The sequence below is a fragment of the Ictalurus punctatus genome, chromosome 11, assembly GCF_001660625.3.
Source record: "Ictalurus punctatus breed USDA103 chromosome 11, Coco_2.0, whole genome shotgun sequence".
NCBI classification, from domain to species: domain Eukaryota; kingdom Metazoa; phylum Chordata; class Actinopteri; order Siluriformes; family Ictaluridae; genus Ictalurus; species Ictalurus punctatus.
In genome coordinates this window covers 5,482,947-5,493,971 of record NC_030426.2, presented here as the reverse complement: position 1 = coordinate 5,493,971, position 11,025 = coordinate 5,482,947, and the positions used below count along the sequence as shown (strand labels likewise).

At 40.1% G+C, this 11,025-nt stretch overlaps 1 protein-coding gene across 4 annotated transcripts; it reads left to right on the top strand.

Annotated features, from left to right (window-relative positions):
• hyal1 (hyaluronidase 1) lies at positions 1-10,716 on the top strand. 4 transcript variants are annotated; one of them, XM_047158674.2, is made up of 6 exons: positions 43-160; positions 3,331-3,465; positions 4,378-4,445; positions 4,801-5,717; positions 5,978-6,067; positions 9,581-10,716. In XM_047158674.2, exons 2-6 carry the CDS (start codon positions 3,365-3,367, stop codon positions 9,926-9,928), a joined length of 1,524 nt encoding a protein of 507 aa, XP_047014630.1. In that variant the 5' UTR covers positions 43-160; positions 3,331-3,364; the 3' UTR covers positions 9,929-10,716. The 4 variants fall into 4 exon arrangements, with proteins under 4 accessions (XP_017335501.1, XP_017335497.1, XP_047014630.1 ...); XM_017480012.3 differs by lacking the exon at positions 3,331-3,465 and having other exon boundaries at positions 1-160; XM_017480008.2 differs by lacking the exons at positions 3,331-3,465; positions 4,378-4,445 and having other exon boundaries at positions 30-160.
• The last annotated feature ends 309 nt before the right edge of the window (positions 10,717-11,025 follow it).

Genomic DNA, 11,025 nt, shown 5'->3' with positions numbered 1-11,025 from the left:
GTTACAGACCACGCCCCTCATCCGCCCTCCACATTCAGACCCCGCCCCCGACAGGATTCTTCCTCTTCTCACGTTTTCACAGTCAATTCCGAGTCACGAGTAGTTTCCGTCTCCTGTTGTGTGTTCTCTCCCTAAAACACAACCGAATCGACACGGCACGGTAGGTAAAGCCAGCGAATTAGTTTTATTTATGTACGTTTTACGTTGTAGAATCAGTGCAAATCATAACATTTTAAACCTTCACTGCACAAACCCTTTTATCTTAGCGAGTACACAACCTTAATTAAAGTATAGACGAGTTCAACTGAAGTTCCTCTTGATGAGATTGTTTTAAACAAGCAGAATATTGTTCAACCTATTTATAGATGTCTTTCAAGCTTAAAACTCATTCTAAAACTCTTTTATTTCTTGAAAGAAGTACAGTTATCTGCTAGTAGAGTAAGACTGTTATGCTTGAACGTAGATATGTTTATAAATAGGTTTAACGGTCATATATTTGTTATATAATAATCTCATAATTAGACAGATTGGATACCTTGTCCTTTATTCAAGACATATTCCCTTGATATCTTTCTTTCTACTTCCCCCCTTTACCCCCAAGCCCTGTGCGTTCCTGTCTAATCTGGAGATTCAGTAACTAAAATACAAATCTTTTGACCTATTGACCTGGCAAAATTTTTATTTTTTTGATTAGACTGCAATACTCTGCATTCTATAAAATCATTAGCAACAAGAATAGTTATCAGTGTTAAAGTTTTTAAAATATATATATATATATTTTACATAATTGCATAGTAATTGTGATCGGATTAAATTATAAAGAGAATTTGCATTAAAAGACTAAAAAGAAGTGAGATTTATTTATTTATTTTTTAAAAAGAAAGCGTGGAATCAAGCTGAGAAAAACATTTAACTGATTGTTGAATCGTGATTAAGTTTATTTTTTAAGTAGGTGAAGGTGTGAGTAGGTCACAGGTGCACCGATTTCCAGCACTTGGGTTTATAGTAAATAAGAGCTGAGAAAATATATGCTTATTCCAAAACCATGGGTATTAACACAAAGTTGGTTTGCTTTTGATGTTATAACAACTTCCACTCTTCAGGGAAGGCTTTCCACTAGATTTTGGAGTGTGGCTTGATTTGCAGTCAGCGTTCATGTTCATCTGAAGGGTGTTCAGTGGGGTTGAGGTCAGGGCTCGGGCCACTCAAGGTTTCCCACATCAACCTTGGAATGATGTGCCTTAATATTTCCAGGGGAAGTCTTAATGCTGCAGTGTACAAAGATATTCCAGACAGTTGTGTGCTTACAACTTTATGGCAACAGTTTGGGGAAGAACCGCATATGGCTGTGATTTTGTTATCAGAAGCGTTAGGTTGCAGTTATTGCTGCTAAAGGTGGCACAACCAGATTTTAAGTTTAAGGGGGCAATTAGTTTTTCACATTGGTGATAGGGGTTGCCTATCTAAAACAAAAAAAAATATATAATAATAAATAAATAAAAAGATCTAAAACTATTTAGTATGAGATACATAACAGAAAAAAACGACCTGAAGCATACAGAAAAGACTTCGCTGGAGAGGCTTCAGGACAAGTCTCTGAAAGTCCTTGAATACAGACCAGATATCAGTGCTGAGACTTCAAGATGATCATTCACAAATGTTCCCGATCCAATCTGATTGCGCTTGAGAGGATCTGTCAGGAAGAATAGGAGAGACTGCTTAAATCCAGGTGTACAAAGCTTGTAGAAACTTACCCAAGGAGAATTGAACCTGTAACTGCTGACAAAGGTGCTTCGACAGAGTACTGAACAAAAGGTCTGAATACTTACTGAAATGAGAGATTTCTAAATGATACCTTTAGAAAACCCCTAAAAACCTTTTTTTTTTTTTTGCTTTGCTTTGTCGCTATGATTCATTGATCGGCAAATATAGTCGATTTAGTCGATTTTAAATTAAAACTATACACAGTAAAGTGCAAAAACTGAAGGGATCTGAATACTTGAATACATCTCCCTAAAACGCCCCAAGGAAAAAACCTTGAGAAGACCTAGACACTAAAAGGTCTTTTACTGCAGCACGTGGTGTAATTGAAAGGCCGTTAAGATTGACTACACAGTGAGAAAGCTTGTAGCTGCTTATGGGCCTCGTAGAAGTACTTACTTACTTACTAAATTACTCCGTGTCTAATGTCTACACATTCCTCAACCTTTGGGAGCTTTTCTTGATAAATATGGCAGAATATTCGTAAACATTGTGTTAGCTTCTACTGCAATTGGGATGATACTCAATATTAATGCAAAACATTGATTTTGGGGGGGTTTATGTTGATTTGGAAGTATTTTTGGATGAAAATGATAAAAAGTCTGAATCTCTCAGCAGAGGTAAGACTGACGAGCTGACGTGATTTTTTATTCACAATCTCCTTGACAGGCTCTGAACTCATTTCCGCATGTGTTTGTGTGTTCTGATGTCACGTGGCGATGACGCAACCGAACCCCACAGATACGCAACTTGTTACTGGCTGTTTGCTTGTCACTCGTAGTACGCTCCTTTAAAGGCATCTGATAGGCTGTTTGTGATCCAGGGACTGCGCACGTTTGAGGGTTGTTCATGCAACAAAACTTCATGTCTGTTTACATTTGAAGATTTTTTCGATCGTTACCGATAAAGGTGTACCGTCGATAAATACCGATACCGTTTTGTAACCCAGCCCTAACAGAGCCTGTCGGACACTGATGTTTTGGCTGCGTTGGCCAATTATAGTGGATCTCACTTTTAATCCACCAGATGTACATAAAGTACCCAGGCGAGTGTGTGTGCAATGCTGCATATGTTCTGGCTGCTTCTGCACATACACACCAAGTCACATGTCAAGTATGAACAAGGCCCCTCTGCTTCACACAGGCTTGTATTACACCACCCCAGCAGGGATAATTTTCCTGTAACATACCCCGTCTTGTTCTTATGTATTGTGACTGTAACAGCAGAAAGAGATGTGCCCTTTCAAGCAAGCTCACCCTACCCTCTAAATGGGTAAGTCAGTGCTAGGAATTTGGTTGTTATTCCCAGCCATAACATTAAAACCACCGGTCTTATATTGTGTAGGTCCCCCTTGTGCTGCCAAAACAGCTCTGACCCATTGAGGCATGCTCGATTGAGATCTGGGGAATTTGGAGGCCAAGTCAACACCTTGAACCCTTTGTCATGCTACTCAAACCATTCCTGAACAGTTTTTGCAGTGCAGGGTACATCATCCTGCTGAAAGATGTCATTGCCATTAGGGAATATCGTTGAAATGAAGGGGTGTATTTGGTCTGCAACAATGTTTAGGCAGGTGGTACGTGTCAAAGTAACATCCGCATGAATGCCAGGACCCAAGGTTTCCCAGCAGAACATTGAGTGTCACACTCCCTCCGCCAGCTTACCTTCTTCCCATAGTGCATCCTGGTGCCATCTCTTAACCAGGTAAGTGACGTACACGCACCCAGCCGTCCACATGATGTAAAAGAGCATGTGATTCATCAGAACAGGCCACCTTCTTCCATGGCTCCATGGTCCAGTTCTGATACTCACATGCCCATTGTTGGCACTTTCAGTGGTGGATAGGGGTCAGCACGGGCACTGTGACCGGTCTGCGGCTGCACAGCCCCATACGCAGCAAGTTGCGATGCACTGTGTGCTACTGTCATAGCCAGCATGAACCCTATCGCCGGTTCACCTACCACTTTTGGTAGGTAGTAACTACTGCATATCCCACAAGACCTGCTGTTATAGAGATGCTCTCACCAGTCGTCTAGCAGTCACAACTTGGCCCTTGTTAAAGTCACTCAGATCCTTACGCTTGCCCACTTTTCCTGCTTCCAACACATCAACTTTGAGAGCTGACTGTTCACTTGCTGCCTAATATATCCCACCCCTTGACAGGTGTCACTGTAATAAGATAATCAATGTTATTCACTTCATTTGTGAGTGGTTTTAATGTTACTGGCACAATAAAATATTACAGTAGACATAAATTATAAATTGGGAATTTAAAAAAAAAAGTCGGGTGGTCAAGGCTCAGGGTCACAGAAAATTCGCAATCTCCATTTTAGGCCATTTGCGCAAAAAGTTTAGGATCCCATACTCTAGCCAGTATGTGAGTAAATTAGCAATATACACTTGTTTATTGTAGTGCATGATTATTATAGATGATTAGCTCTTCAGTATGATGCATGTTTGTTAAGTGAAATTGTCTCCCATCACAGAAATTACCTTTTGAAATAGGACTTCAGCTGACCTCATGATGCATTTAAATTGACTTGTCTCATTTCACCGGATGTGCTCACGTCACTAGATTTCGCCATTGTACGTCACGCGTGCGTGTTGTTTTTGCAGATTACAGGGCCCTCCACAATTATTGGAACGTCGTGAAAATAAGCAAAAATTTTCAAAGATTATATGCAGTAAGTGATAGTTTGAGCTCAAACATACTTTTCATGTAAGTGTTATTTGCATGCTTTATATAGGTATTTACAATTTTATCACGCCTGCCCTGGAGAAAATAACAGTACCAAGTGTCTTTCTGTAATCTATATCAAGGTTGGAGAGAACTGTAAAGAGATCTTGGTCCACTCCTCCGTTATATATTCCCTCCTTTATATTCTAATGATTGTGGATTTCAAGTCTTTTCTATTCAGACCACAGGTTTTTTTTAGTAGAGTTAAAATAGAAAATACATTTTTATCAACTTACCTCATTTCACCAGATATGTCGACTTTACTAGAGTTCTGAATTTTCCTTTATGATGTTTCCTGCCAGGTATGGGCACCACTGCACACTGGACATGTCGTCTTATCTTTCTCTGCACTTTTTTAACATGTCCCATCGTGAGCTGTCCACTTAAGCTGTTACCCGAGTCTCCATTCTTCACAGTATGGAATGCTCCTACTGCAAAATGTGCAGCTCAGTATGGCGTTGATCTGGACTTGAGCATTTTTGATATCATCCACAACCGGAACCAGAGCTTTAATGGCAGTAACATCATCATCTTCTACTCAGACAAGCTGGGCTTCTATCCTCACTACACTGACAAAAATGAATCCGTATATGGAGGTGTCCCTCAGAACTTCAGCCTGCATGATCACCTCTCGCAAGCCTGGGCCGATCTGCAAAATATGATGCCAGATAAAGCCTTCAGTGGCCTGGCTGTAGTGGACTGGGAGAGATGGAGACCACTGTGGGAACGCAACTGGAACAGTAAGGAGGTATACCAGCAAGGCTCTAGAGCACTGGTGAGAGCTAAACACCCTGACTGGAAACCAGCGCAGATAGAAGCCAAGGCCAAGGAAGACTTTGAAGCTGCAGCACAGGCCTTCATGGAGCAGACGATAAAGCTCGGACGAGATGAACGACCAGGAGGATTATGGGGTTTCTACGGCTTTCCCTGCTGCTACAACTACCAGTACAAAAAAAATGAGACCTACACAGGGGAGTGTCCAACGCTAGACATGAAGAGGAACAACAAGTTATCTTGGTTGTGGAATGTAAGCACTGCTCTGTATCCTGATATTTACCTGGATCTGAGCCTCAAGGGTCATGACCGAGACATTGTACTGTATGCCCAACATCGAATTATGGAGGGCATGAGAGTGAGAGAGCAAGTCTCACCTACTCAACCAGTTGTCATCCCTTATGCCCGTATCGTGTATACCTACTCGATGACATTCCTCTCGCAGGTATTGAACCATCTGTCTGCACAAATGGATATTTAAAGCTTGATAACGATGACATATCAAGATACAGTGCAAAAATGCCACTTATATGATATTGATAATATTAATGACTTGATAGTGAGCTGCGGCATTTGCCTCTCACTGCTCACAGTTCATGAAGTGATCCCTAAAAGCTTCCATTGAAAGTTACAGTACATCTCGAATGACAGTATTCCTAAATGGAGTGATGTAGTCCCTGCGTTTGCTTCATGTGTGTTTTATAGGAGGATCTGGTTCATACTATTGGAGAGAGTGTCGCATTAGGGGCTGCAGGAGTTGTGCTATGGGGAGATGCGATATACTCCACAAACAAGGTAAAATATACTACATATTTGTTATCTTTATTGCTGCAAAAACTCACCCAGACCCTCTTCTTACTACCAGCACGTTTCCAATGAACAACACGGCACTGCATGGCTCAGTAATAAATCTGAACTCAAGACTATCTGCATCCGGGCTGAGTGTGTGTGACTCATGAAGATAAGACTAGTTTCCCCGGAAGTGATTGGCTAATGACTATTAATGGGTATTGATTACTCGAAATCCCCCTCCCCCCGATTTATTTTAATTATTTTTATTAGCATTAGCAGGAGTGAAAATGGAATCTTTGAAATATTTACATGAATTCTCTTGGTATAGTCTGTTTGTCGCTTTCATTTCTTTTGCTTTATTGCTTTAATGACACTGTGCACTCAAGCTCGCACGGACTCCACAAGTTTTATGTAAAACCTGATCTAACATGGACGGTAGATCAAATTCACCGGAGCAAACACGTGCGTCAGTGGAAGGGATGAGAGTCAGGGAAAAATCAGACATTTTGTACAAAGCAGTTATTATGGTCAATATCAAAAAAATTTGCCTACATTTAAATCATGACCTAGAAATAGTGTATAATCTTGAACATTGCTGACAATAAACTTTCTGTTTATTACCAGTTTTCAATGGGGGGCGGGGGACTGTTTAGTGTACAGTGCCAAAAAGCAAATTGGAGCCATTCAGGTGGAGGGTGGCAAATTTTAAATGTATCATGAGAAAGAAATTTAAAATAATTCTAAATAGCGATGAGAAAACATTACTCTGGGAAAATAAATTGGGGGGGAAAAAAAGCCGAAAAATATAAATTGTACCGGTTGTATCTCCACCTCTTTGCTCAAGGAGGATAACTAAATTCAGCATGGGCACTTAGGTACGGCACGGCTCATTTGGCGGTGCAAATAGCAACAAAATGGGCAATCATGGTTAATTTGCTGAGCGAAGTCATACTGCACTGTTTTGTGGAAAAGTGCTACACTCATAGAAAAAAGGTTTTTTTTTTAGTTTTTTTTTTTTAGATAAGGGTTCTTCAGATAATTACGGGTAAACAAGTCGAGTCAAGTCAACCGTTATTTATAGAGCACATTTAAAACAACAGAAGTTGACCCAAAGTGCTTTACAAATCAGTCAGCCAAATAACTGCTATGTTTAAAAAATATAGTGACATAATAATAGAATAATAAAAAGAAGAATAATAGAATAATAATAATAATAATAATAATAATAATAATAATAATAATAATAATAATAATGATTAATAAATAGTTACCTTTAAATACAGCGTCAAGTAATTACATTTATTTAATAAGGGAAACACTCAGTTGTAGGTATCTACAGAATGAAAAGAAAAGAAAATGCATACATTTTAAAACTCCACATTCTTATCTACAAACCCTCAATAAGCTCATTCTTTTCTACCCTGCATTATCCGGCCTGCTCACAGGCGATCTGTCCACCCTCAGCAGTTTTGGTGATCATGCTTTCTAATTTTTATTTATTTTATTTTATTTTATTTTATTTTTTTCGGGGGAGGGAGTGCTCACTTTAAGATTTATCTCAAGGCAAGACCGGCATTTCCAAAAAGGCTTATGTAACCTCTAACAGTTGATAAATTGTGCAACATTCAAGTATAAAAAAAAAAATCTGTTCCCTGTGATGTGAAAATGATCCCTTAATCCCCCCTTTCTCTGCAGTCATGCCGTAGCAGAAACAACTAAAACCCTAACCCACTAACAGAGTCTCAGGAGATCTGCTACAGAGGGCACAAGAGTAAACATTGGTGAGGTAGAGCAGATTCAGAATGGCTAATCAACCTCCTCGATGGTGGGACCAGAAGATCCACTACCAGGAGCAGCCCCAGCTCCTGGGAAGCCACCTGGCATCCCACCTGGCATACCACCAGCACTCTGGTACAGTTTGGTGATGATTGGGTTACAGACCTTCTCCAGCTCTTTCTGTTGGTGCTCATACTCATCCTTCTCAACAGTCTGGTTCTTGTGAAGCCAGCTGATTACTTCATTGCATTTGTCCAGGATCTTCTGCTTCTCCTCGTCACTGATCGTGCTTTCTATTGACTCGCTCACACAAATCTCATACACTTCCCATTTTAAAAAGTCTTCCAGTTTACATGAAGAAGTCTGGAAAAAAGTTTGCATTTGCAGTGTCGCTTTTTCAGTGTCAAGGGACCTGATCGTAATTCAGAGCTGAGCTTAGCTCGTGGTGCTTTCTTGTTATGTTGAATGTCCTTATGAGCATGTAGTAACCTTTCATGTCTCCATCAAACTCATAATTACCTGTTGGGAAAATTTTCTAAAAGCTGACTTGATAGTGTGTGAGGTAATGTTATAAACAAATAACAAAACAAACAAACAAAGTAAACTGGCACAGAGGAGTGTTATGTCAGAATTTAACTACACAGGTGTCAAAAAAAACATTTCCTATCATTTTTTAGTATTGACAGCATCAAATATAGTGTAGTTCAGCATTCCATTTATAAAGGCGCCATAGAAACAACTCTTTTCAGAGGAGTCACAGAACCTTCACAGCTCTGACTAGCATCTCTAAGCCATCATCTTGTGAGTGCTGTAATTCTGACACGATGGAAATCTGAGTCACAGACACAGCCAGAGGTCAAAACCAGGAAATGCTGGAACACAATAGGAACTAATGTATAGGGGTCATGCAAAACATGATAAATGGCTCACAGTTGCTGTTGTCACACAGAAATATATGGGTGTATACACATGCATGAGCCAATAATAATAGTAATTACAAAGGAAAGGTGTGAACAGTGATGGGGGAGGAGGAGGAGGAGGAGGAGGGGGGTGGATTAGTCAGTGGACTGAGAGTAGCAGTGAGGAAACCCACAGGCAATAGATAACCTCTCCTCTCTCCCATTTACATTTTGCCAGAAGCTCTTGCCAAAACTGACTTAAGGAACTTTAATTACTTTCTTTTGTACATGGAGAACATTTCCATATGCTAGTGCAGGTAGAGCAGAGTTTAAAAATACCAGCAAGTTTAGGCACTGGTCGAGAATCAAGATGGCTGCTATACTAATGGCTGATATTATTATTATTAGTAGTAGTAGTAGTAGTAGTAGCAATTTTTTATGAACTGCCTGATGGCACAGTGGGTAGCGTTGTCTTTGTGGAGTTATGGATGTTCTCCCCGTGTCCCCGTGGGTTTCCACTGGGTTCTCTGGTTTCCTCCTACCTCTGAAAAACATTCCAGCAGGCGAGTTGGTGTCTCTAAATGCTCCTCGATGTGAACGAGCTGCTGAATGTATGTGGATAATCTATGGACTTGCGTCCCATTGCAGGTGGTATTCCTACCTCACTCCCAGTTTTCCTGGGATAAGCTCCCAGATCCACCACAACCCTGACCAGCATTAAGTGCTTACTGAAGATGAATGAGGAGTTGATTTCCTTTGATCTTGTGAAATGCCACAAAATATTTCCTGGAAAGAGTGTCCTGTTTCTGTTGTTCACTGTTACACAAATCCTCTTTTCCAGAGCACATGCCTGGCAGTGAAAAATTATCTGGATGAGACTCTGGGCCAATATTTGGTGAACGTGACCGAAGCAGCGGTTCTCTGCAGCAAGAAACTGTGTTCGTTTAACGGCCGATGTGTGCGGAGAGACCCAGGTTCTTCAGCCTACCTCCATCTTGACCCAGCGGTATGGACCATCATCCACAGAGCTAGGCTTCCTGACCTGAACACCAACAGTCCTCCATATGTAATACAAATGAATAAGGAGGAGCAGTATCATTTTACAAAACCATTTAAGTGCCAGTGTTATCCAGGCTGGGGAGGCAAACGCTGTGAGCAACAGGATCCTAAGCCTGGACAGAGAAAGTAAGTGTCTAGAACTTAATAAAACTTAAGACTGGAGGAATTTTAGTTTGAGCAGTCAGTTCTGGCAAATCCTGTACAGACAGACACTCTCTAAGACGCCCAATTTACTGTAAAATCTTAAATATTACAAAATGAGAAACATACCTTAGCATTACCATAACCATTTAAAGCTAAAATGAACCTCACTTGGCATGAAATTAACAGACATTAACGGGTATTTACAATCACATTATTTGGACTGTTACTGTATATTTTAACTACGTTGATGTCTAGAAGTCTGCTGTAATACGTGTTTGAGAATGCTGCTATTTTAAACCTTTAAACAAGTAAGTTTAACTTGTGCTAATTATTTATAAGGTGTAGAAAGAAAAAAGCAAACGATTAAAGCAACTCGTATTGTCTTTTGTGGATTTATGGATGTGGCTCTCTTGTGTAAATACGTAGTACAAATTTAAACAGAATACAATTCTTTAAATAGTTTGTTTTCTCACTACCACTGTTATATTAATTATTTCAGAATGAACAGCATTCCTTGTCTGTTGTGTATATATATTGATTTGTTATAGGATATGTATCATAATGCAGGTCTTTGTGAATTTAGACCACCCTCTTCTGGGGTTTTTTTGTACTGCAGACATATCTGAGGCTATAGTCCTGGCTTGCCACTAGATAGCAGTAAAGGTACATTAAAACAGTTTGCATAGACAGTCGCACATGTATTTCTTGCTGTACCTGTGTACGTTAAGTAAGATCCGTGCTAAAATAAATGACTACTTTTGAGTGCTGCAGAAATACTGTAGCGTAAACCTGGTAGTTGATGTGAGATTGTATTGTTTGTGCATCAATCTAGCTGACTGCTGAAAGAAACTGGTGTCCTGAATGAATGACTACGTTTACACGGACAGCATTAATCTAATTATTGAGCTTACTCTGAGTAAGATATTAATGTGATTAAGGTGTTTACATGAGTCGCTTTTAGAATTCTCCTGTCATGTACCCGTTTTACATGTTATAGAACATAATTCGATTAACGGCCCGCGTCATTACGTCACCGCGCCACGCCGTCCGACGTCCCTCCAGAATTTCACGTATCGACATACA

Coding starts and splice junctions, on each gene's coding strand:
- hyal1 (XM_047158674.2), top strand. CDS start 3,365: ATGCCAGGACCCAAGGTTTCCCAGCAGAACATTGAGTGTCACACTCCC. Junction 3,466..4,377: donor TGGTGCCATCTCTTAACCAG/GTAAGTGACGTA, acceptor TTGTTTTTGCAG/ATTACAGGGCCCTCCACAAT. Junction 6,068..9,580: donor CGATATACTCCACAAACAAG/GTAAAATATACT, acceptor CCTCTTTTCCAG/AGCACATGCCTGGCAGTGAA.